At 34.6% G+C, this 27,409-nt stretch overlaps 3 protein-coding genes and 1 pseudogene across 11 annotated transcripts; 2 read left to right on the top strand and 2 right to left on the bottom strand.

The window, feature by feature from the left end:
* Positions 1 to 922: 922 nt before the first annotated feature.
* LOC18607145 (uncharacterized) lies at positions 923 to 5,600 on the bottom strand. The gene is made up of 2 exons (XM_007041159.3): positions 2,654 to 5,600; positions 923 to 1,667 (listed from the first exon to the last, which is right to left on the bottom strand). Exons 1-2 carry the CDS (start codon positions 5,217 to 5,219, stop codon positions 1,267 to 1,269), a joined length of 2,967 nt encoding a protein of 988 aa, XP_007041221.2. The 5' UTR covers positions 5,220 to 5,600; the 3' UTR covers positions 923 to 1,266.
* A 7,186-nt stretch (positions 5,601 to 12,786) lies between these two features.
* On the bottom strand, positions 12,787 to 14,400 carry LOC18607143 (alkane hydroxylase MAH1 pseudogene; annotated as a pseudogene).
* Positions 14,401 to 19,023: 4,623 nt separating this feature from the next.
* Positions 19,024 to 22,205, top strand: LOC18607142 (large ribosomal subunit protein uL3y). Its single transcript, XM_007041155.3, has 6 exons — positions 19,024 to 19,135; positions 20,040 to 20,145; positions 20,528 to 20,638; positions 20,823 to 21,127; positions 21,246 to 21,655; positions 21,760 to 22,205. Exons 2-6 carry the CDS (start codon positions 20,061 to 20,063, stop codon positions 22,016 to 22,018), a joined length of 1,170 nt encoding a protein of 389 aa, XP_007041217.1. The 5' UTR covers positions 19,024 to 19,135; positions 20,040 to 20,060; the 3' UTR covers positions 22,019 to 22,205.
* Positions 22,206 to 23,488: 1,283 nt separating this feature from the next.
* Positions 23,489 to 27,394, top strand: LOC18607141 (multidrug resistance protein). 9 transcript variants are annotated; one of them, XM_088803156.1, is made up of 4 exons: positions 23,692 to 23,923; positions 24,984 to 25,085; positions 26,170 to 26,598; positions 27,027 to 27,394. In XM_088803156.1, the coding sequence occupies exons 3-4, from the start codon at positions 26,320 to 26,322 to the stop codon at positions 27,168 to 27,170; spliced, it is 423 nt and encodes a 140-aa protein (XP_088659282.1). In that variant the 5' UTR covers positions 23,692 to 23,923; positions 24,984 to 25,085; positions 26,170 to 26,319; the 3' UTR covers positions 27,171 to 27,394. The 9 variants fall into 9 exon arrangements, with proteins under 9 accessions (XP_017970100.1, XP_088659282.1, XP_017970097.1 ...); XM_088803157.1 differs by lacking the exon at positions 23,692 to 23,923 and adding an exon at positions 23,953 to 24,799 and having other exon boundaries at positions 24,989 to 25,085; XM_088803155.1 differs by lacking the exon at positions 23,692 to 23,923 and adding an exon at positions 23,953 to 24,799.
* The last annotated feature ends 15 nt before the right edge of the window (positions 27,395 to 27,409 follow it).

Genomic DNA, 27,409 nt, shown 5'->3' with positions numbered 1-27,409 from the left:
CCTTGTTGGGCTTTGCCCAACCATAAACTTACATCACATCAACCAAGCGAATCATAAGTATTTCCGTGTAAAATCCAAGATTATTAATTCAATTCTTCCCAGCAAAATTAATAGATTATGAATTTTACTAGATATCAAAAGAAAATCATGGAACTTTTAACTGTTTTCTATATATAAAACAGAAAACAAAATTTCAAGTTTTTTTAAATTTAATTGTCCAACCAGTAATATGGATATTAAGATCATATTTCTATGTTGATACAATGTTAAATATCTTACAAAAATGATAAATTTTTCAAAAATTTATAATATATGTGAAATAAAATAAATAATCGAGGTAATTAAACACATGTTTAATTAGTTTCTGTCTCAAACAATAATTAAGATAGTAGGTGGGTTGACATTATAAAAATGTTAAAAAGCATATTTCTCCATTTTATTATCGAAACTAATCATTCCTTTGAATAGAGATCATATGTTTTCCAACCATATTTTAATTTAGAATAGATCTTAATTGGCATGAGTCATTATTGCTACTTTTTATTTTAATTAATTAATTTTAATATATATATATATATATATATTTATATGCACGAGTGCAATGATGGCATAGTTTTTATTTATTTTGTTTTTGCAGGCTACTCATCATACAGACACGCCCATGCTGGCCAATTATGATGCTTCTTTGAAGCTTGCCATAAACAATAATTATGGCTGCAGAGACGAAATAAATTTTTTAATTTAAGTAAAAATATATCCTTTTCATTTCTAAATATTTATTAAATTTTTTATTTGACGCAAATTAAGATAAAAGTCTTAATTTTAACGTATTTTATATTAAGATTTTGAATTTTATTTATAATACATATATTTATTTTTTTATAAAAAATATTGTAATATAAAAAAAAAGTAAGAATAAATGGATAAAGTAAAACAAAATCAAATGTAGCATGTATATATAGAATATAGTACAAGGGGGTGGTGCATAAGCATGACCCCATGTTAAAGGTGGCAAAGCTCTCTCTAGCTGTAGGGCACCCCTTAGAAAGGGATTGCATTGAACTGATTATTGCTATAATTCTATTTTTCTTCACCAAATCTCCTATTCCTAAATTCTAAATTAAAAATTTATGAGGAAAAAAAAAGATATATACTTTGCAAATTGCAAACTATAACAACAAATTTAAACACCATAAAAACTCTAAAATAAAGGGGAAAAAAAAAAGAGAGAAAAGAGTTCACTTTCCTTAAACTCAAATATTTTGTTTATTTTTTAGGGTAACTTGTCTCGTTCGCAAGATTTTTCTGTTGATAGTGAAAGAGTGAAGAAGACGAAGATTGGTACTCGGGAGAGTGACGAGGGAACTCTGATAGCATTTGAACCACCTCCCTCATCGTGGGACGTTCGATGCTGTTTTCTTGTACACATAGCATTGCGATGAACAACAAGTGCATTGCTTCGTCTTTGGGCACAGTTGTTAGCCTTGGATCGACAATGCGCATGACTTCTTCTCTTCGACAATTTGTCACTCGTTTTGCCCAATGAACTATATCTACACCTTCTCCGAAATCGCCCACAGGTCGTCGACCGGTTATAAGTTCTAAAATTACCACTCCGAAGCTATAGACATCGCTTTTCTCGTCCACTCTTAACGTGTATGCATATTCTGCAACAACAAAAAAGAAAAAATTTAAGAATGATATTAGAAAAAAAAATCTAATTTTTACGAAAATCAACACAAAAAATTTTAATTTTAGTATATTTTATATTAAAATTAAAATTTAATTTTAAAAGCACTCCTTGTCTAGACAAAAGGACATGTCAAGTTGTCACGGAAAGCACGAAGCAGCCAAAAGGGTTTTGTGGGTGGGAAGCAGCAGAGAAAAAAGCTTTACACGTAAGACCAAAATCAACATAAGAAACATAAATTTTAAAAAATAAAAATATTATTCCAATTTCCACCTAAAAAAAAGAGTTTTCAAAAAATAAAAATAGAAAAAGATAGTGGTGGTGTGGTGTAAATAGCCGTGCATGTCGGTTACCTTTCACGACACTCTAACGTCCTGTTACGGTAGACGTCACAGTCAGAATTTCTATTACGTTTTTTTCAGCTTGTCCGATTGACCACTCTCCGTCTGAGATCGGAAGAGTTCGTGGCCCCCCAACAGAGATTTTTTTATTTTTTTGTGTGGTTATATTACCCGTAAAATACTCTGTCTGGGCGTATCTTTGTCTTGTCCTTAAAAATAGTAGCACAAATCACGGGTTGTGTTTTTTTTGGCGCTGTCGTTTTAGCAGAGAAGGCTAAGATCAAGTACTACGCTTCTAGTTTACAGTTGGTATTAATCACCCTTTGCATGCTGGCATACGGATAACGCCTGACCGTCCGATGTAAGGAATGACATTTTTTTCTGACCGTCCGATTAATAACGAACGGCTATTTGTTTCTTGTGAAGTATTGTGATCGTAGAAAGTACAAAGTCAGAGCTAACTAGGTGAGGCAACTTCTTCCCCTGATTGATCTAACAAGGACAATCTAACGGCTGGGATTACTACTAACATGGCCCACAAATTAACTAACTTAACTAACATAATTAGAAAGCGTTAATTAATTAAGAAAATAAAATAGCGGGGAAAATTTTGTGTACATACCAGGAGCAATGTAGCCATAGGAGCCTGCAATAGCTGACATGCACTCTGATGCACTGCCGTCGACCAAGAATTTGGCCAGTCCGAAATCGGCAACGTGTGCTTCGAAGCTTGAATTTAGCAAAATGTTGTTTGATTTTACATCTCGATGAACGATCAAAGGTGAACAATCGTGGTGAAGGTAGCACAGGCCTTTAGCTGCTTCAATTGCAATTTTGTACCTCAAGTTCCATACGAGGAACGCACCCTTTTTCCCATGTAAAGCTTCTCCTAGGCTCCCGTTTCTCATGTACTCATAGACCAAGAGATTGGTCTCCTTGTTGGAGCAAAATGCTAGTAATCTGACAATGTTTCTGTGCCTGATGTTTCCCAGTGTCTGGATTTCTGCTCGGAAACCATGATCATGACTGCTAGTGCCCAATCCGAGTAGTTTTTTGACTGCAATTTCCATGCCATTGGGCATTTTCCCATGATACACGATCCCTGCACCTCCTCTTCCAATCACATTGCCGTCTTTAACACATTCAAGAATGTCAGAAACAGTGTATTCGAGCTTTTGGAATGCTGTCATCTTCCAAGAATCCGAACCATTTTTCTTGAACGACTTGGCCTTGATAATGGCGGCAGTGGCAAATATTAGAGAGCATATTAACAGGCCTAGCGCGAAGATTAGCTTGAAGTCCCCAGGGGCCTTTCTGGGGGTGCTTGTAATTTCAGTGAAATTGCAAGGATTATTCAGGAGAGAACCACAAAGTTGAGGATTGCCTGCAAAAGATGAAGCATTGAAGACGGCGAATTGGCCGGGTTCTGGCAGCTTCCCGGAGAAATCGTTGAAAGAGAAGTCGGCAACGGTGAGGCTTTTCATTGACCAAATGGTTCTGGGTATGGCTTGATTCAAATGGTTCCTTGATACATTCAAGTAATTCAGGATACGCACATTGGAAATCTCAGGTGGGATTGAGCCAGAGAGGTTGTTTTGGCTAATATCGATGTATGTGAGATGGAAACAATTTCCAATTTCAGGTGGAATAATACCGGAGAGTGAATTTCTACTGAGATCAAGCTTCAGGACTTGCCTGAGTTCTCCTATAGAAGGTGGTATTGGACCTGAGAATTGGTTTCCACTAAGCAGGAGGATTTCAAGAGAAGAGAAGTTGGAGAGTGAATATGGCAATGGACCGGAAAGGAGATTGTTTGACAAATTAAGTTGGCCTAACTTAACAGGTTTCGAGGAGCTATTACCATTTTCGGCCAATGTTCCCGACAGGTAATTGTTCTGCAACTCTGCTAAGCTTAGCTCTGGCAAGTAAATGAAGCCGTTTGGGATGCTACCGTTCAAGTAGTTCTGCCCCAACCTTACTCTGGTGAGACTATAACATCTCCCCAGGTCTTCAGGAATGGTTCCGAATAGGAAATTTTTCATCAGAACTAGTTTATTTAGCTGATTTGAAGCACACAAGTCTCGAGGAATTGTACCGGTGAGCTTGTTGGAGGACAAATCGAGCGATTGCAGCTTCCCATTTCGACCAAGATTCTCGGGTATCACACCAGTAAAGTTGTTCATCCAGAGCCCCAGAATTTCCAAATTAGGTAAGTCGGCAAGATAGTCTGGAATAGATCCGTGTAACCTGTTCATGAAGAGATTGAAAAGCCTAAGCTGCTTAAGATTGACGAACTCAGGTGGGATTTCTCCTGTGAGCGCATTGTGGGAGAGATCAAGATATACCAAGTTTGTCAAGTTGCCTAACTGCTTAGGAATGGGACCTGAGAGTAGATTGATATGCAGATAGAGAGTATCAAGCAGCTTCAAGTTCCCCAGCTCTTGAGGAATTGCACCATCCAATTCACAGCTTGAGAGATCCATGTGAACTAAATTTGCCAAATTACCGAACTCTACGGGGATACCACCTTCGAAAACATTAAAATACCCTAAGTAAATCTCTCTCAAGTTTATGAGGTTGCCTAACTCACCAGGGATTTTTCCATTAAGATCATTTCCCGCCAGTGAAAGGTACTCCAATCCTCCTAGTGTGCCATAGCTTGGTGGGATTTTACCGTAGAAATAATTGCCACCGAGATCCAAGTACCTGAGTTTCTTCAAGCCAAGAATCCCAACCGGCAGTAAAGCAGTGAAGTTGTTGTCATAGGCATCAAATACTTCCAGGTTGGCGATACTTGCATAGTTCCAATCCAGGTGACCGTTGAACTGGTTGTTTGAAATGTTGAGAAATCGAAGGTCGCTTAAATTCGCGATCTCAATGCTGCCAGTGAAGTTGTTGCCAGCAAGAGAGAGGTTGGCTAGCCTATCGAGTCTTAAAATCTGAGGTGAAACAGAGCCGCACATATTCATATCTGTCAAGTCCAATGAAACAACTCGTCCCCTGGAGCATCCTATCCCGGCCCAAGAACAAACCAAACTCGGATTCGAAGAATTCCATGAGCTTAAGAGAGGTTCAGGGAACTCAAATCCCTCTTTGAGTGTGACTAAGACATGAATATCAGTAACTAAAGAAGCAGAACAAGAGGTGCTTAGAAGAGAGAATAATGCTAAAACAATGAGAGGGACCATGTTTTTGTTTGGGAAACTAGTTTCTTTCAGAGGATTGAGTTTGGAAGGACTTGAAGCAAAGACAAGGGGATTTAAGCGCTCCAACAATAAAAGATTTTCCAGGAAAGGAGGGAAAAGTGAAGGGAATCTGAGAAACTTCAGGTGTGTATAGGCTTAAGGAATCAAACATCTTGATAGAAAGAGTCTTCCGATACAAGGAAGAAGCTAAGCCTCTCCTTTTTCCCTTCCTCTCTTTTCTTTTCCTTTCTTTTCTCTCAAAGAAGAAGAACAGAAAGAGAAGATTGAAATTCTGCTGGTCATGGTTTTAGCCTGCTCATTCATATCTCTCTCTCTCTCTCTCTCTCTACCTTATGCAAAGAAAGCTAAGAGCAGAAAAGGGAAAAGCAGAGAGATTTTGTTGGAATTATTATTTATTTTTATCAGTGCCGTTGGATAACAGAAATTTAAAGTTGAGATTATAGGGGGAAGAAAGGGAAAAAAAAAAAAAAAAGGCAAAGGTGATGCTCTCTCTTCCTTTATTCATATGACAAAAATGCCCTTTAGCTTTAATCAAAGAATGCTCTTTTTTGCTTTGAATGAGAGAGATGATGGAATTGCACTTTCAATCATTTTAAAATGGCTTATTTTTCAAAAAAAAAAAAAGATCATTTTAAAATGGTTCAATCGTTCTGCTGCTTTTCGATCAATTTGACAACCATGCAATCCCATTTTAAGATTTTTTCTTCCTATATTCAGTTTGTTAATGGAAACATGTGGGGATAGTCATCCATGCTTTTGCCATAATTACCATGTCATTGTGTTTTTTATGTCTCAAAGCTTTGAGAATGATTCAAAATATATTCAGTCTCTTACTGTTCTATCTTTTGATTCTTTGGATAGGTTGCAAATCTGGGACTTTCCCAGTTTTCACATTAAACAAATGTAAATGATCAGAAACTGTATGAAACTTCCCTGATTAAGACTTATGACTGTCATCAATTTCACTAGAAATAGCAGCAGCATTTCAGATGTTGCTCATGTATTCTTCTGAACTATGGTAGTATCATAGGCTTTGGCTCGATCAGAAACCAAGTTGAACAGAGAAATTCCATTAACAATAGTATGTCCAACAAGAATATAAAGAAAACTTGGGAGCAGGAAAAGCATAGGGTGATCAACTTGTGATGCATGCATGGAGGTCCCATTTGAAAAGGTAATTTCATGATAAATATCAAAACTAATGTTTTATTCTGTCAACTGACGACTGTCTTGACACCCTGACAGCATCATAAATCTCCTCAACCATAGGTTGGACCAGAAATGGATTTAAAGTTAAAACAACCAAACATATGGTTTTTTTTTTCTGTTTCTTTTGTTTCGAGTATTTTCACGCAAAGTTTAGATATATACTAGTGGTAATTCTTTGTAAGCCAAGGGGAGTGAAGATTTTTAGTCTTTGAGTTGGGAACATGTGCCTGCAGACAGCAGAAGAGTTGTAAGGAGGTAAAAAAGATGATGATTATTAATATATCATTACTATGTTTGTTGAATGATCAATATATAATTATGTTGTATGGATAGGTTGCATGGAAGGAAGGAACCAGAGGAAGCTTTATTTTTTGTTGGTTTGATCAACTTTATTCCATCTCTCCTTACTTGCCTTACAGAGCTGGGACCAACTCTCTGTGTTAATGTGCATGATTTGAGCTTTAATAGAAGATGGAATAGTCTTAAAGAGAGAGCTGAAAAGTAAAAGCAGGGATATGATCTGCTTTTGATCTTCCACTTCAAAAGGGAAGAAAAGAAAAAGAAAAATCCATGACCCCTCTTCTTCACATGGAAAAGAGCGCTCCTGTATTAACTTGAACTCAATCAACAGCCACCCCTCTCTCTTTCTCAAAAGAAAAATCCACAAACCCCCCCCCCCCCCCCCCCCCCCCCCCTCCCCCCCCCCCCCCCCCCCCCCTATTCATGGGAAAGAGTGCTCTTGTAACAGCATGAACTTCTGTCTCTCATGTGGGCAATGTCATAAAATAGTGGTTGGCTCCACCTTTGTGCTTGATGGCTGCTACTGTCAATGGGGCAAGCGATTTGAGCTAGGTTGGAGTGCTTTTGAGGTGTCCCTATCTGTCTTATTGATGGCAGGTCTGGCCCCTTTGAAGGGTTTGTCCAAATCTTTCATGTCGAAATATATCAAACCACCCCATTCTTTTAGAAATGTGTAATCTTTTCCTTTTTCAAGTGACAGGATAATTATTAATGTCAAAAGAAATAGAAGTGATTGGTAACCTTAAGATCTTCAAAGGAAAGAAGGCTGATTATTTTGGTTAGTCCTAAATCCTGTTAGTTTTTTTTTTGTTTTCTTCACTAACTCCAGCCTGCATAGTAATTGAAAAAACAAAAACATGGGGCCATTATCAATTCACAGTGCTGCTATCCTGGTGAAAGCCATGTACAGCAATTGATACAAACCTGTTGCAGCCACTGATGCATTTGTACCCTTCTTTATGAATGATTCTGCTCCGATATTCATTTGCCTTGGCCAGAAAGTTTGCAGATTTAAAAAAAACCCATAGTGGAAAAATAAAGGATCAGGCAGACAGGGAAAAAGGAAAAAGAAATATTAGATTAGGAAACCAGGAACAATAGTTGACTTTGCATACTGTGCAGAGAATCCAGAAAGAGAGAACCAGGTTCCATTTCTTTCTCTTGGAGTTCTTTTAAAGCTGCTTTGAAATGTGCACAGGTTTTGTTCATTTATTCTTGGGCGGTAGTATAATTGACATTTAAGAGTATAAAGAGTACGGATTCCAAAAAGTTTTATGAAATATATAATGGATGTGAAATTTATGCCATCAATCACTGTATTTTTTTTTTTTGGGTTAAAAATTGATCTTGCTGATATATTCAGCCTAATCTTCCTTGATGGTTGGAGATGGAATAAGTACATAGCTACTGTTATCTAAAATTGTCTAACAAATTGGGTATGTCTTGTTTGCTTAACAATTCAATTGACGGTTCTATTTATTTATTTATAAATGAAATTGAAATTGACACAACGGATGTTTTTTGTGATAATTTTTATTTCTCATATTTTGTTGAGATTTAATTAATTTCATAACACTTCAATTTGCGATTCTATTTGTTCATCTGTGAATGAAGTTGAAATTAACTCAATTTCTCATATTTTATTAGATTCTAATAACAAACCAATCAAAAGAACAACATATATTTCTTAGCTTATTAACAACTCAATCTATGATTCTATTTACTTATCTGTGAATGAAGTCGAAATTGACACAATGAATGTCTTCCTCGATATTTTTTGCTCTCCATATTATGTTGATTCTTTTATTAATTCCATAGAATAACACAAAATTGTACCCCATGGCCATCTTCAGCGAATAATTTTTTGTACCCCATGCCCATCTTCAGTGAATAATTTTGTGTTCCCATACTGCAATGATAAAGAATACGACCGATGAATAGTTGAGACTGTCGTATTCAAAGACAAACAGGAAATGTCTCCAGGGGCAAGAGATTTCCCCATGGCCGAAAGTTTTTCTGATACAAAATCATACTACGTCATGAAAGTGTTCAAAGTACCACATGATGAATGAGCGTCGCGTGGAGGAAACGAGCCAGTCAAGGCAGAGGAAAATGCTTGTCCAATGTCACCTGGCCCCCCAAGCCGTGCATCAGCATAGCATGAAACCTGTATCCTTGAAAGAGGGGGAAAAAAAAACAGGACAATCTGATCATCAAGTTTTTTACATCTTTCCTTATTTTGTATTGGGTTTTGATTCATTTCCCTGTTGAGTTTCGGATAAACTAATCATTTGAGTTATTGCAATGTGTCAAGGAATTTGTTGGTTTTTGGTAGTCATGGAAATTGAAAAGCTATGATGATTCAGTAGGCTGGGTAGTGGAAAGACCTCTGCAGATTCTCTCAAATTTACAGTCTTTCTTTTCCTAAGGATAATTTTAATTTGAATATGCTTTTTATTGGGAATTTAATCTCATTTATCAGCAGGAATTGTCATTGGTCAAAGTCTTGATAACCAAGGAGCTTATCATTAACAAAATCTGGACCAGGAAAAGAAGATGAAATGGAAAATCATACCGCACTCAAGTACAAATCTTGATGTTCAAAGTTCATTCCATTTATCATTAGCTTGTGAATGATTAAAGTTAAGATAAAACTCTCAGTTATGATACCTTAAATGTCAACCTTCCAATTATTTGATCACCCACCAACCACAGTACCAGCCTGAATTAATCCGGTTGAACAGGAAATACAGAAACCAGTAATCAGAACTGTTACGTCATGAATTTCCCATTGAAAAGAAACGAAACGAGAATGAGAAATTAGATTGAATAACAGATCAGTTAATAAAGAGTCAAAATTCTCATGATGATGAACTCGTTCTCACTAGCTAGCACAAGATAAAGGGAAAAGTTCAAAAGATGGAAACTAAAGGTCCAATTCCAAAAACAAAAGAAGGAAAAGGAAGGGCAAATTGAACATGGGTGGCACTCTGGGGGTTGGTAATTAAGGATATCAGACAACATAATTATTGTCACTTAAGATAGGGATGCAAAAGAACATTATTGTCCTTTGACTAGGATGGCCAGACAGACACCAGGCTCTTAGGAGTAGGGCTATCACGCTTGAACTCTTTGAACAACTTTGGCTGGTTATTTTCTTAAAGGACTAAAGGAAGAATCTTTGGAAGATGGCCATGGAGCCGTTGGCAAAGATAAAAAAAGGGTGGAAATTATGAGGAAAAGGAGAGAATAAAAGCAAAAGAATGCTTCTAAAGCTTGTAAATTTAGCTAAAGCAAAGGAGTAGCTCTCCACTGTTATCGTCTCTTGATATTTTATAAACTTGAATAATATATAAATATCCCAAAGCTACTCATGCTTATGAATTTTTTGTTGGGTATTTTTTCTTTTTGGGAAAAAAAAAGGGGTTTTGCACCATCCTCCATAACTCAACAAGGATATGATGAAAAAGTACAGTGCACGAACTACTAGCAAAGCAACCTTGGAGATGGAGTGGTACACTGCTCACAAGTCACACCTCCCTAGTAAGGCAGCTAAATGACTAGTAGTTCTCAAAGGATCAGTATAGCTAAATAAAATAAAGCAGCAGCATCTACTGATTGGCCTTTGATTGTTTTTTTTTTTCTTCCTTTTTAATGTTTATGGCACTTCCATGGCCATTGGCCATAGCCTGTACAACTTTGGAACGCCTTTCAGTGTGTAAAGCACTTGTTCTGCGGCTTGCGGGGACAAAGGTAAACTCCCTCCACATTTCTCTCCCTCTCTCAAATCTAGAAGAGAACTTTTTCTTCGGCTGAGTCAATATTGGTTGCTATGGCACTTCCATGGACATAGCCAATACAACTTTGGAACTTTTTAAGCATATTGAGTGTAGGGTCTCTAATAATTGGATTTTTTCATTGTTATGATTATATGTCGGATGATTTACAGATAATCATATGATCTAAAAATACTTGTTTGTGGTTTATGTGGACAAATATAAATTTGTTTTCTCCCGATACAATGTAAAAAATTTTGTTCATGTTTAGGAATAATATTTGTATACTATGTACAATAATGCAACACTGAAACCAAACATTATATAAATCACCAAACCATGAGACATTGGCATTTGGCAGAGATCTTTTATGGGGATTTTGGGGAGGTTTTCTAATCTTTTTTTGGATTATCAAAATCTAATATGCCTCAAAAGTACAAACCACCATTGTTGCATATAACAAGACAATAATTTCCATGGTGGGAGAGAGAGAGTCTTTACCAAGTTTTTGTCATTAACCATCTCAAAATACATGCAAAAGCTACAAAAGGAAACCTCATAATTCGTAAATTCTTTGTCTTTTTGTTTGATCTAACAGCTTTTTCAACTTCATAATCTTTTAGTATTACACAAAATCTACACTAACAATCGTGGAGAATATTCTTTAGTCCAGAGATTTTACTTAGCAAAAGATCCAATGCTAGCTCCATGCAAAAGTTAGAGATATACCATAAAATCCACGCAAGGAACACATGACATACCCCCTAATTAAACATTACCCAAATTTTGTCTTTATTATATGTTTTGTTAATTTCTTTCTTTTTTTCCTTGAAAATATGACCTTTTTATTGATTTAAATTCTCCAATTTTGAACATGATATATGACTACTCTTCATGCCACAATGAGCTAAAAGTGGGTGTGATAACAGCCACTATACCAATGATGTGTAAGCAACTTGCCTTTTTTTATGTATGTTATTCTACCTACATCTAGGGTTTCTTCTTTTTCGAGATTAGAGCATTCGGACCTCTATATTATCTTATTTTTTTAATCATATTTAGGTTTCGTTTGATTGATACGTTTACAAAATGTTACTTTCTTATATGCACGAAATGTCATGTGGGGGGTACCCAAGAGGAGTATACTCTGGTGAGATAACTAGATAAGGAATCCATTGAAACTTTTACCCAAATGAAGGTGGAAGCAAGGGGTTTTTAATATGGCATGCCTAAAAGAAAACCTAGCTAGCTAGAAGGAAGGTCTGGGGCCAAGCTACAAATATGAGTAGCTGGAGATATAATATATAAACCCCATTTGCCCCCATTTGACATCATGGGATTGACCTTGACATTGTGGGATTATGTCATCCTGGAAATATGGTGGAAATCCAAGTCATATTCAAGTGGGATTGTCCACTCCTTGTCTTTTTGATTGAATATCATTGTGACTCAATATCCTTTTGACACCATCAGTACTACTTCAGATGCTCAAAGCATGCATATATTCACCATTCTGACCTAATTATTACTTGATCCATCTCTCTTTTTTTTTTTTTAAATATCATAGAATAAAATAAAAAAGTGATTAAAAAAAAAGAGACCGAAGGAATTGAAGGACTCTCCCAATTCTCATATATTCAATACAATAAAATCTTAAGAGATATCGAAAAGTTAAGTTTTAAGTGATATCTTTGAAAATATTGCAAAGTGGGGACATCTTCCCTAATAAAGTACTGCTTTGTATTTTGCTTGTGGAGAGTGGAAATCCTACTCTAGTCAAAGCCAATTAGCTTCAAAAATAGTACACGTTCTTACCAAAATCAATAACCAGAACTAATTCTAGAAGCTCGAATCACTTTGGGGTACTCTTGTGGTCAAATAAGTGACACTAATTTAATTAGAAAAATTATTTTAAAATCAAAATAAATCATAAAATCAAATAGTAAATTAGGGATTTTATTTTGGAGGATTAATAATAAAATATAAACAAATTAATTACTAGAACAAACCCAAGATATTGCTAAACTTACCTATATTTCCAGCCCAAGCCCTTCAATAAATGGGCTTTTATCACTTCTTTGCTCAATCCTCAAAGTCTATGATGAGCACATGAAAGGCCCATGCGTCATGGCTTTTGGGCCAACACTTTTTCTTTTTTTCTTTTTTATAAATTGTGAACAAAACAGAGATATTTAAATTAATTAAGTGATTATTTCTCTTTTTTAATTATTATTTTTTCATCATTATTTAACTGTGACATATAATATGATAAAAGGGACTTACTTTTCAAGTAAGAAAATATCTAATAAAGGCTTTGATCATAATTAAAACAAATACGATCAAGTCCATCTATTTTTGATCCTAGCCTTCAAGCCATGCTTCATGTGAAAGATGACACTATTCACGGGCTTGACCGGGTAGTCCCTCGGTATCTGAATTTTGTAGTTATGAATGATGGTTGCTGCTGTGGCTTTCATCATGGTAAAAGCCAACTCTTTCCCTAGGCAAATCCTGGGACCTGCACTGAATGCTACAAACTGGTAATGTGGCACATGTTTGATCTGACGATCTCCTCCTTCGGTGAGCCATCTCTCTGGCTTGAATTCATGGCAATCCTCTCCCCAAACCGATGTCATCCTTCCCATTGCGTGTACAGCAATCAGAATGATTGTATTTTGATCAACTCCGTGGCCACTCGGAAGGGTGTCTGGTTGAAGAGCTGTTCTTGACAGGACGGGTCCTGGTGGGAATAGTCTTAGTGTTTCGCACAATGCTGCATGCAGATAAACAAGTTGGTTCAATTCTTGTGGCTGAAATGGTATTTCGCTCTTGCTGCTCCTGGCATCCTGGTTTTCCTGTGAAACTTTTGCTATTTCGTCTCTGATTTTGGCTTCCACAGATGGATGCTTGGAAACCATCCAGAAGAACCATGTCAGAACTGAACTAGTTGTGTCTTGTGTGGCAAATATGAGACTGATAACGTTGTCCCTCAAGCCTTTGCGAGTAGGTGCGGATCCGAAGGCCTGATCATCATGTCCAGTCGAGTAATAAAAACCTTCGAAATTAAAGCTTCCTTTGGTTGATTCTTCTTGCTTCTTAGATATACATTCCGCAAACACACGATCAATGGTTTTCCAAGCATCCTTTAGTTTCTTTTCCTTGCCAATTCCTAGCCACCTTTGCAACTTCCACAAACTTTCTGGCATTAAATAACGGGAAAAAGATGCCTCACAGGCATCTTCCAAGGCTTTTGAGAACTGATCTTCTCGGAATTCGATGCTGAGAGAGTTGGGGTTATAGCCGATTACCATCATCCAAGCAATATCAAGGATGTGTTTTCGGAACAAATCCTGGAGGTCAACCGCTAAACCTCGTTCAGAGACGTGTTCAAGCACAGGGATGAGCCCCTTCTCTGCTCTCTCCCAGATGATATTCGTCATGACCTGGTGGAATTTCTGGTGACCGGTGAAACCACGAACCAGTTTCCTTTCCTGCTCCCACTCCTCCAAATCAACACTGAAAAGAGTGTCTCCCAGAATATCAATCTTCTCCCTCCATTTCAACCCTTTGGGGTACCTGGAAAAGTTCGTGCTCAGTATGTGGCGCACGTTCGCAGGGTCGCTCGTGACCAAGATTTTGGTACCACCGGTGATCCATGAGTACTGGTCGATATGAACCGTACGCTTGCTTCTTTCAAGAACTTCTGCAATCTTATCGTGAAGCTGCAGGTCTAAGCTGGGGAACAGCAACGATAAAATTACAAGGAAGAGCCTGTTGTTCCCTGGGAGACCACTGGAGGATTTAGAACGATTCAGAGCAAAGAAGAAAAAAACAGCAAAGATGAACAAAAGAATGTAGGCCAAGGTATCCATATTGTATCAATGGTTTTTCTGTTATAATGCATGATTTGGAGCTCAAACAATAGCTGTATTTATACTCGAAGGTTCAATGTTAATAGCCGAAATGGTGTAATTACTCTTAGAATGCAAGTTTCAATTGCTGGAACCAGAATGGAAATCTTCAACCCTTTTGTATTTTGTTTAAAAAATATTATAATAAAAAGGTATTTGTTATCTTAAAATTATTTTTACCTACTAAAATTGAAAGAAAGTCAGAATCATAATTTTAATGAACTAAATTATATAATAATTATTTTATTTTATTTCAAAAACGAAACGTGTTGACGATGATAAATGATAATAAAAGGTATTTGTTGTTTTCTTATTATTATTATTTTGTTATATTAAAATTAATTTTATTAATTAAAATTAAAATAAAATCAGAGCGACAATTTTAGTCAACAAAATTCCATAATAATTATCTTATTTCATTTAAAAACAAAATGTGCCCGTCGACAATAAGGCTATGGGCTATTAATAAGGTGTAAAACTTTTTGTAGTTTTAATCAAAGCAACGCATAGGCTATTCAATAAGATGTAGATTTGTACACTAGAATATTAAATAATAAGCTATAAAATGTGAATAAAAGATAGAGAAAATTATGAGGAATAACTTTTCTTGATAATGGCATTTCAAAAATAACCATCAAAATAAATTTAACTGTTTTTAATCATATTTAGTCAGGACTTGACAAAATTACATTTGAAACTATTTCAAATAAATTAAACCATTCATCACAATTTCTTCTCATTTGTGCTTTCGATTTCTCTCTCACCATTCCACTCTTTCTAATTTTATCGATTTCTCTCTTCGATATTCATTTGTTATGCTCCCGATTTCTCTCCCCTGCGTTTTTACATTTCTCTTTTATGCGTTTTCAAGACACGAAGCGATGGTTTTAATATGCTCAGCTAGATAGCTATTTGAAATTTTTCATTTTTAGATATTTTGGATAAAACTAGAATGATAGAAATGATCACAAATGTTTAAAATAGTTTTTAATTGAATCAATTCAGGACCTGAACACTAATAAACTCAAAATTTTAAAATTTATAAATATAGGGTTTCAAAGGAAATTTTTTTCGATTTTTAGTCAAAATAGGTATTTTAGATAAGAAAATTTGTATTTTGATTTATGAAAACATGTTAGAAACACTTTAATCGATGCTAAATTATTAAAAAAACAAAAAGAAATGAAGAGAGTTAAGAAGATTTGAAGTTTTGGTTCGTAAGTAACAACAACATTTTATATATTAAAATGTAACAAAACGTTTTTGAATATGATGTGTAACAATAATAATTTTTCTTTTCAATATGGCATGTAATAACCTAATCATGACGTGTAACAACCTAACAATGGCGTATCACATGTTTTTGTACATGACGTATAACAAACTAACCATACCGTGTAACAACCTAACCGTAACGTGTCATATGTTTGTGTACATGGCGTGTAATATGTTTTTGTACATGCCGTGTAGTAACCGAACTATTACGTGTCACATGTTTTTGTACATGTTATGTAACAACCTAACGATAACGTATAACATGTTTTTGTACATAGCGTGTAATTTCATTAAAAGTAATTTTATCCAATTTGACTAAAAATAATTAAAATTATAAAAAAATTATTTTTAAAAATATTTTATTTATAAGGGTTATTTTTAAAAATGCTTTTGAAAGATATGACATATCATTTAAAATGTGAATAAAAAGACAACATAACACCCCTAGTTTATAATTTATTTATTTTTACCTAAAAGAAGGGCAAAGACAACCAATAGGCAATAGCTAGGTCATTAGATATATTTATTTTCCATTGAAAATATCTACATAAATTGTGGACAATGCTATTGATACCAAACCTAATTACATATAATCATAAATTATATATAAAAATAATTTTAAAATAATAAATTTCAAAAAGATTTAACAGGTTCTATAAATTTTTAACCCCAAAGTAAACTTATTGAATTTATCCAAGAATCAAGACTCTTTCTTTCCTTTATATTTGACCACTAAATAATTGGCAAAAATTGAAAATACCCATATTTAAGATTGATTGATAAGTTTTTTTTTTTGAGATTTTTGGCATCAAATAATTACACATTAAATTTGTTTTTTTGTAGATTATATAAAGACATAGGAAGTAGAAAAATTAAACTATTTAGTTTATAGATGCAAAGCAAAAATAGACAACTTGTGCTCAAAAAACAGAAATCTTAACTCCAATTATGCAACAAAATAGGGATGAGCAAATGGGTGGATTGGGTGGTTTGGTCTATCATACTTTAGGATCAAATGGACTAATCATTTTTAAAAAATTGACCAAATATAAAAAAAAACCTAACCAACCAAATATAAAATTGATTTGGTTGGTCCGGTTTTGGACCAATGAACCAAAATTTTATCACTATTTTTTTGTAAATTATAATATTAAAACTTATAAACTTCATCCATAATTATATATATATATATATATCAAATTAATGATATAACTTATATGATGTAATGTTTTATATTAAAGTTTGCATAAATAATAACTAATTACAAACAATATGCTATAAAATTTAAGGTGATAGCTAATGAATTTATTAAATGTAATCATATAAATAAAGTTTATTATAAGTTGTAGTAATGCTTATGTATATATAATATATTACTTTATTATATATATATAATTAATGATACAAATTATAGATTAAAATGTTTTATATCAAAGTTTGTATAAATAATAACTAATTATAACAATATGTTATAAAATCTAAAGTGATAACTAATAAAGTTATTAAGTGTAATCATATAAATAAAGTCTATTATAAGTTATAGTAATGCTTATGTATAAATTAAATATATGTATATATAATATATGACTTTATTATATATATATATATATATATATATATATATATATATATATATATGAAATTAATGACATAACTTAGATGTTATAATGTTTTATATCAAAGTTTGTATAAATAATAACTAATTGTAAATAATATGTTATAAAATCTAAGGTTATAACTAATAAAGTTATTAAATGTAATCATATAAATAAAGTTTATTATAAATTATAGTAATGTTTATGTATAAAATAAATATATGTATATATAATATATTTATACAATTATATATATACATAACATTTTATATTAGGAAACATTACTAAACTATAATAATTATAACATATTAATATATAAGATATTTACTATCATATATTATAATATTAACATATAAGTTATATTATTTAAAATATATAACTCGTAATTTTACATTAATACAGATTTATAAATAAATATATATAACTAATATTAAATTGTTATGATTATGATTTGTATATGTACATATAATACCCTAATATATTTTAAGTATATTATTAATTAAGTTTACTATCAATTTTTCTTAATATATATAAAAATATATATAAAAAACTAATTTGGTTTTTTGGGTGAATTGGTCCAAAAATTTTAAAATCGAGAATTGATCAAAAAACCAATTAGACTAAATATTTTGGACCAATTGATCAAATAGACCAATTAGATAGAACTATTTTACTCAAATCGCATTTAGTTTAAGTGGGTAATTGATCTGGATTGGTTTTACTCACCCTTACAACAAAGGGTGACCTTAATCATAAACAAATTGAAATTAAAAATATAGGGTAGCTATTGATCTTTCCGATTTAGCGATCTTAAATTCAAATATTACGAAGAGAGATGAGAATTATGAAATATAAGAAAATTTTTCTTTATTGTACTCCATATGTGGTATTGTCTTTCTTCAAAAGTTTCAAATTATACAAATAAAGTTTTATTTTAATATTAAATATATTAAAATTAATTTTTTTTAATTTCTTAAAAATTAAAAAAAACAAATATTTTGAAATAGAAGAAATATAATTTAATTTAATATGTGTTTATATGTACTACCGTAATTCTGTAATGAAGGCCCGTAAAGCCAAAGATTTATTGGGCCAATCCAACCCATTCTAAAAACTTGAAAAAAGAGGCAGAAATGAAAAATTATTGGGCCAACTGTACCAAGAAAGTTTTCGGGTCAGCCCATTTTGTACTACTGAACAGCCTACCATATTTCGGGGCCTTCAAAATAAGGAATCCAAATGAGTATTTTGTAATTAAAAATCTTGCATTACCCAACTCGCTAATATCTTATTTTCGAATTAGGTTAATAAAATTATTATTTCTTATGGAGTCAAGTGGAGTTCGAGTAATTATTATAAAAATAATTATTATTCCAATTTGATTATAAATAATAAATTAATATGTTATTTTTTATTTATAATTAATATAATATTTATTAAAATTTATTTATTATTAAATTTTAATTTATTTTTTATAAGTTAATTTTAATTTATTATATAGAAAAATTGATTTTGATTTTGTTTTTATTTCGGATATTTTGTGATAAATGTTAATTAATAATTGAATTCGAATATTAAGTGTTAATTTTAATTCCGGGTTCAAATAGAATATAAATAAATTAAAATTAGGGTTCCATTTGGATACTTCGAAAACCCTAGTTTTGTAATCCAACGGCCGATATAAATGGAAGAAAGCTAATCGTAGCCGTAGAGTTCTTATCTAATATTCTATAAATCCCTAGCTATACAAAGCTAGGGTTTTTAGTAAAAGTGTAAAACAATAGTCCTTTTCGTGCTTCTCTCATTTTCAGTCTTCTCTTTCAGATCTCGAGGTATTATCGTTCAATTTTTTCATTGCAAATTCCATCTTAAGTTTTTGAATCCAATTGATGATTATATTCGTTAGTTCTACGCGAATTTCTGGTGTTTTTCTCTTTTCGTTTTTATAGCTCTTGGTGTATGGAAACATGTTGATGTAGCTTCAGTTTCTGGCGATGATTGAGATGGATTTCCCCATGAAAAGACAAGGTTGGAAAAAATCAAGGCTGGTGTCTCGAAAAGGGCTCTCTTCGCCAAAACCCTAAGAAAAGGAGGGGTTTTTGGAAAGAAATACCAGAGGAGCCCGAGAATTGGCGTACTTAGTTTTATGCCATAGGCCTTTGGTCGTGGGGTTCCATTTCTATTCAATTCGCTAGATCTGCTGTTCACCATACGTTTCTACATCAAGGGTTAAACTTTTTTTAACTGTTTTAATTTTACGATTAGCTCACTGATTCAAGTTCTTTAATTTCTTTGAAAAAGTATTTTATGTTGCTTGAAACGATTCTATCCTGATTTAAAACTTCAGATGAGCTGATTTAGCTAAAGTAAAACATTTTGTCGCTTGATCAAATGGTCTGCTAGTTAAAGATTCTTTGTTGTTTCTTATTTTGCTTGTGCTGTTAGCTTGAATTGTTTGTTAGTCGTTTTTTCCAGATCTTTATGATGCTTTGAGTAATTCTGTACTGATTGAAATCTCCACATGCCCAATTTAGGATTTATATTGTTGTCTCTCTTTTGATGTGATTCAATGATATTGCCCTTATTTTAATTGTTTGGTTTGTCCATATTTTTTTCAAATATTTCCTACTTCCTTTATCGTGCATTTGCCTTAGTTTAGGGTTTTCTTTGGAGGTTTGAATCCATTATCCTAATGCCTAAGTTAAAAATGGAATTGAGTGTTGCGAAATTTTGCAGAGTATTTATTGTTGAAGAAACATGTCTCATCGCAAGTTTGAGCATCCAAGGCATGGCTCTTTGGGGTTTCTCCCAAGGAAAAGAGCCTCTCGCCACAGAGGAAAAGGTTTTTTTTTTTAATTACGCCCCGTAAATATTTTGTAGTTAGTAACTGTTGATGTTTATTTGTCATATTGTTAGTCATTATTTGCTGATTTCCTTGTTATTCAAAATGCTTTTTTGCATTTAAGTAATCATATTGATGCAGAATGGCTGGCTCAATTGAACCCAGTTTGGTTTAGTAGTTTCTGCTATAATTTGTTACTAATCCATGAGGTTGTAATTGCTAATGCCGTCCCTTTTCTTAACTTGTGCAGTTTGTCACTTTAATAGGCTAACATGTTTAGTTTGTCACGTTTTAACATGTTCAGCATGCATCTAAGTTCCTGCTGTAGTTGTGTTTAACCAATGTGTTCCTGATTTTTGTTTCTTCTTTCATGGTGGTTTAGTGAAGGCTTTCCCAAAAGATGATCCTACCAAGCCATGCAGATTAACTGCATTCCTGGGATATAAAGCTGGAATGACCCATATTGTGAGGGAAGTCGAAAAGCCTGGATCAAGTATGCTTTTGTTCCTCTGACCCATATTTTGTTAATTGTGAAATAATAAATAGTCTGTTTCTGATCTACTTGGTTTAGAAATGATACACTATGTGTTCTTTACGTGCTTCATTGTATGGTCTATTTTCCTCCTTGTTTAGGTAGATAGTTTAATGTTTTTAATTTTTATGTTATTTTCTTTCAGAGCTTCACAAGAAGGAGACCTGTGAAGCAGTTACTATCATTGAGACACCACCCATGGTTGTTGTTGGAGTTGTAGGATATGTCAAAACACCCCGTGGTCTTCGCACTTTGGGCACTGTGTGGGCTCAGCATCTGAATGAAGAGGTGAAACGGAGGTTCTACAAGCACTGGTGCAAGTCTAAGAAGAAGGCTTTCACCAAGTACTCAAAGAAGTTTGAAACTGAAGATGGTAAAAAGGACATTCAGTTGCAGCTGGAAAAATTGAAAAAATATTGTACTGTAATTCGTGTTTTGGCACACACCCAGGTAAATTCCCCTGGAATATTTCTATGCTATGTTTTAGGCACGATTCTTGATATTTGAATGCTTTAACCAATATATTACTCTTGACTTCTTTGGTGTCTTCAATTTTTCCTTTCCGTAGATAAGGAAAATGAAGGGTTTGAAGCAGAAGAAGGCCCATCTAATGGAGATTCAAGTCAATGGGGGGAATATTGCTCAAAAAGTTGACTTTGCATACAGTTTCTTTGAGAAACAAATTCCAATTGATGCTGTGTTCCAGAAAGATGAGATGATTGATATTATTGGGGTGACCAAGGGTAAAGGGTACGAAGGTGTTGTGACCAGATGGGGTGTGACACGTCTACCCCGTAAGACCCATCGTGGGCTTCGCAAGGTTGCTTGTATCGGTGCATGGCATCCAGCTAGGGTTTCATTTACTGTTGCCAGGGCTGGGCAAAATGGCTACCATCACCGTACTGAGATGAACAAGAAAGTCTACAAGCTTGGGAAGGCTGGCCAAGAGTCACATTCTGCCATGACTGACTATGACAGGTTAGCCAAGAGTCCTCTACACAGCTTGCTTTATAATAGTCTACGGTAAATTATTGCAAGTGAGACATGTTTAATTGTTCTTTGCCTTGTCACCAATTTTCCAGGACTGAGAAAGACATTACCCCGATGGGTGGATTCCCCCATTATGGTGTGGTGAAAGAGGATTATGTGCTGATCAAAGGCTGCTGTGTTGGGCCAAAGAAACGTGTTGTGACTTTGAGGCAGTCCCTGTTGCATCAAACTTCTAGGGTTGCCCTCGAGGAGATCAAGCTCAAGTTCATTGATACATCATCCAAGTTTGGACATGGTCGCTTCCAGACAACACAGGAAAAGGCCAAGTTCTATGGGAAGCTCAAGGCTTGACAGGCTTATTGAAGGAGGAATTATCTTTTATATCTGTTTTATTTTTTCTTTTGGTACAATCTTTTACTTAATTTCCAGCAAATTTCAATTTTGTTTGACTTGGTACCAATTTAATGTTGTAGATTCGGACCATGATTTTGACAATATTTTTCTTTATTTATCATGAGTTGCAGGATTTGGTTCCCAATTTACATGCCCTCATTGTATATGGTACTGTTTTTTTTTTTTTAAGCCAACTTGGATGCTATAATGTACTTTGGGGTTTACATGCAGCAAAATTTTCACTTTGAGCCTAGTCATCTTAAGTCTGTCTAGTGACAAATCAAATAGCTAAAGTTGGTAGACTTTGCTAGTAAATTCCGTTGAACCAGTACTATTTCTCATGCCTTGATAAGCCTTAAGGGCCCATGTCGCTGCATTGCAGCAAATGATGGGGACCCGGGACATGTTTGCCAAAAGGAGCTGCGCCCAAATTCCTATTATGTTAACTTCGTAACTGGGTCTCAATTCTCTCTTCATTTGCACATGAAGATACAAACAATAATCATCCATTATCCTTTTGAATCTGTATCGGGTTCAGCAATGGTATCATTCCTACACGCACAGTAAGAGAGAGAGAGAGAGAGAGAAGGGTCGCACATGGAAACAAGTGGGAGTTCAGTGGTGAATGAGCCAAAAGAAAGAAAAAATAAAAAGCAAAAAGCTACGAGTCTGACAAAGATCAAAGAAGTGAATCATAGGCTAATATAAAACAAAGCCTCCGCTACCTATGGGAATTAACACATGGAATATCAATCTTTGCTTTAAGTTTGTTTTTGCTTACAAGACTCCGAAGGCAAAATCTCTTGGTAAATTGTTGGGAAAGGAAAAGGTTGCTTGAGTCAGGGACTTGGTTGTGAAAAAGAAGGGAAAAAAGATAAAGGTGAAGAAATATATGCTTGAAACCTGTTTTTATGTTTTTCAAAATCTGCTTTATTGTGCTTTCTTATCATGGGACCCTAGCTCTTTTAGAAATATGTCTTACATGGAAATGGGAAACAATCATCTTTTCCTTGAAATGACCTTTGTGCACGAATTGGCTTTGTTTAATTAGTCAAAACTGAATAATAAAAGCATGCATTCCGATTCCCTTGTAGTTGAATCAATTTTTATCTACAAACCCAGGCAGGAAAACATGGTGATTCTTGCTTTGGAATGGATATTTGTTCCCTACTACCCTCTCTCCTCCATGGATGACTAGCAGGTTGAACATAAATATGTTCCTGTTAAGTTTTTCTGCTTATATTGTCCAGGAATGTAACTTGGGTTAAATTCAAAACTTTGTGAATTCATTTATTTTTTATTTTTTCGGATAGGTCTAGATAGGCTTTCACATCACTCTCAGACATTTTGATTATCTTGTTTGACAAAGAGTCTTACTCAATGCTATCTTAGGTAAAAGGGAAGAACCTCTTTCTTTCTCAGGAGGGGGGTCCTTTTCATAATTTATGCTGTAATTATTGCTTCATATTTCTTTTCTAGAATATAGCATATGAATTCTTGGCTTGATGGAAATCCTTGTCTGTGAGAGCGGGAAAGAGAGGGAGCAATGTTTTGGTCTGTTCAACAAAGATGCAAACTGATGGCAGTACTGGTATAGTTTTTAAGATTGGATGCTTGGAATTTTATTGTTTAAAAACAATGAAAAACTTTGCCAAAATAATAGAGCTGATTGGCTTTAGTGTTTCTGACAAAAGTCATGGGGTTATGGGGTTCCTCTTACCAGGTTACTTTAACAAAAAATATGAGGATATGAGGAATAATTGTGGTCTACATCACACCCTTTTCTAGCTCTTTCCTTTTTGCCCACAGACCCTTTCTTTCTTCTCTTGAATCATGACATTTCTGGTACCGCATAGCTGTAAGGTATCCAACATGTCTTCTCTCTCTCGCTCTCTCTCTGTCTCTCTCTCTCTCTCTCTCTCACACACACACACACACCTACGCCTCTTTTTCTCTTAAATATTCAATTCTATCCTATTATTGTTTTGTGTTTGCTTTGATCACATGCTGATTCAATACCTGAGTTAATTATTCAGAAATCTTGTGTATATAACATATAGTTTAACCTTGGAGAGCAGCCTTTTTTACTTATTTCAGTTTTAAAATATTCTCTCTAGCAGCTTTATCTTTTGTTTCTTTCTTTCTTTCGCTGATTTAGTGGGAGATTATGTGGAGATTTTGCCATCTTTCCCATGATTACATCTGAATGGTAATGTTGGCAAATTGAATCAGGTCAGACATTAATGATATCTACAAGACCTTTAACCCCCTTTAATCCAGGTGCTCATGGATATAGGTTTTAGCTATAAGTAACTCTCATTAACTCTTCTAACTTTCCAGCCTACCTCGTGTAATCCCTCCAAAATATTATGTACTGATTCTTAATGATAGTTATAATCATCTTTCATGTGAAAAAAATTTGCTGAAACAGTTAGTGGAAATAATTATATCTTTTGAAAATTTTTACCTTGAAATGCAGTGAATAATTATAAGTATTGGATTGGTTGAGGAATGATTAACTTGTCACCCTCCCTGGGTTAAGGGGTGGGAGGTGGGGGGGTTGGAGCTATGAATTCAGAATTCCCACCTGAATATATGTAAATTTCAGCAATTAAAAAAGTGACCAGCTTTAAAAAGAACCAACAGGCCACTCTTTTCTTTTTTAAGTTTATTTTCAGCTCTCTCCAGACAGGAAGGCCCATGCTTTTGATTTCCTTTGGGTTTGCTTCTTCAGACAAGGTATAGTATTCATTAAGTTAGGCATCAGGATCATGTAACATCAAAGACATCAAAAGCAAAGTGCACTGCTGGGATTATCATATAACTTTGTCTTTACATTTTCAATTGGGGTATAAAGCTAGCTGGTCTGAGCTGCTTTCTTTTAAATAATTCATTAAGAAGTGTGGGTGTCCTGTTTTCCCAGGGCAGTTAGAGCTATAGGATTCGGAGGACTAAAGATAGCGTTTGCTACTAGTTCCCAGGACCATAATCCAAGTCTAGCTTCACAACTTTCTTTTAAGAACAGGTTGGTTTACATGTCTTCATGCTACCAAGAATTCACTTGCAACATTGAAAATCTGCTGCCTCAATATCTTTCTTTTTGTTTTTTTCCTATCTTGGTAAGTATTGATCAGTTTGTTTTCATACTGTAACTATGCCACTGCAATTCCAGTCACTGCTGCTGAAGAATTTATAAACTTAGATCATGATATGTGCTCTGCAACTTTGGGTCAATGTCCTTTGTTCAGTTTTTTCATTCACAAAATTATGACTTCTTCCAAATTAGGAAGAATTCAGTTTGGCTTTGTGATTTCTGAGCAGGAATCCTCTTGCATGAAAACTGTCTTGGCAATTTTGCATGAAAACATTCTACCTTCTGAATGTGTTCAATCAGCCATGTGGATATCTCTCTTCTCTCTCTTAAGTGAAGAAACCACTACAGTTAACTGGGACTTGATTCTGTGGCACCCCCTTTTTCTTTTTTGGCCATTTTTCTACGGCAGCCTGAGAGTTCCGTTCCCATCTCTCTTGCCACACACAATGGCTGAAATATCCTGAAAAATGACTTTCCTTTCTTTTCTTTTCCTTCTCAGAAACTTGAAAATAATTCCTATCATGTTTTCACTCATCAACAAAAAGTAATTTGTGTCCTGTAAGTGAAAATATCAACAACGTGGGTCAGCTATTGAGAGTTGAGGAGACCTTTTTTCTTTTATGGCCCCTAGAACTATTGTCCATTGTTTTATCCATACTTTTTCGTGTAAAATTAGTGCATTTCTTAAGCATTTCTGCTGTCAGGAAATAGGGTTCTTCAATACAACTGATATCATGATTCATGACACAGTCATTGGCAACACCCTCTCCTCTTATTAGCACACTTTCGGATTTCGCCAAGTTTTCAAATTACCAATTTCATCAGTTTTCGAATGAGACTAGTTCCTGGTACTGAATGCCCTTCTTTCATGTGATTAACCGCCGTATTGGCAATTTTTCGTAGGAGACCATTTTGCCTTTGAAATATGCTGTATGGTTAGTGTTTCTTGATTGAAAATTTGCCCATCTTCTGTGTATTAGAGTGTTGATGATTACCTTTGTCAATTTTTTTCCAGGGACTATGGCAAACTCATGAATGAGGAAAGGCGTTTTCTGAGAACAACAACCTGCAGCCACCTCTTAAACTCGGCTTTAAGCATGTTTTGATCATTCAACGACCATTTGTTCCTACGAGAAGGATTATTACCAGCCTTTCTGAAACAACTATGAATGAGTTTGGTACTGAGAGATCAAGGCCATGGAACATATACACAAGTTCAGATCCGAGTCCATCTCAAGCAGTAGTCGATAGGGAAACTCCCTGGAAAAGCTTCGGGGCGTCCATGAATGCCATTTCTTTCGGCTTTGTTGCTACAGCCATCTTGATATCAATGTTTCTTATCATGGCCATCTTTGAACACCTTTTTCGGCCGAATCCTGGCTTTTCTTCACCTGATCAAGTTACCGAGTCTGGAGAAGCAGAGAAACTCGGGAATCCACAGAGAGTAAGTTCCCAGTTCATTAGGGCTGTTAACTTAAACCCTGAATTTTTTCTTCTGGTGTTCTTTTTATTGTTTGCACTATCTACATACGCTTCTGGCAGCAACCTTTCAGAAAAAGAAACTTCAAACAGATACTAAATCATGAATTTTGGATGAAAACCCTTTCTCAATCATGAATTTTGGATGGAAAACCCTTTCTCATTCAGCAATGATTTTACCAATTTCTCTCACTGTTATCTACTAGCAGAATAATTAGGAGAACCACACTACAGAAATGTAGCCTGTTTCTGCTGAGGTTCTGTCTGTAATAATTAACTAATTCTAATCACTTATGTATATAAGTCTGCTTATGAAGATCATTTCGATTTACGAAATATGCTTATTTCCATCCATTATTGGAACTGATCTTTGATGTTATGTTCTGATGGCAGGTATCGACATCATATGCATCTGATTTCTCCGTAGTGATGCCAGGAGAGCAATACCCTACCTACATTGCTCAACCTGCTCCCCTCCCTTGCTCAAGGGAAGGCATCTATTGGCCCTCCCATGAACATAATTTTGTATTTCCTTAAGCGTGTAGTCATACATAAAAACTCAAAGCATCATCCTATGTATATTTTATCAACGATCAACCTTCCTCCCTTCTGATACTCCATTGTCCAATGAAATATTGTTATCTTGAAGCCGGTCTGCCGAGAAAACTACTCTTGTGCAGGATGTAGTGCTTCAGCAGCTTAGTGAGTCCAAAATCGACAGTCAGATAATGCCTCAACAAATCTATTTTTGATTCGGCAAATGACCAATTCGAAAG

Source organism: Theobroma cacao, chromosome 2 (assembly GCF_053813885.1).
Source record: "Theobroma cacao isolate CCN51 chromosome 2, ASM5381388v1, whole genome shotgun sequence".
Classification (NCBI taxonomy): Eukaryota; Viridiplantae; Streptophyta; class Magnoliopsida; order Malvales; family Malvaceae; genus Theobroma; species Theobroma cacao.
This window is presented reverse-complemented; position numbering and strand designations above follow the sequence as displayed.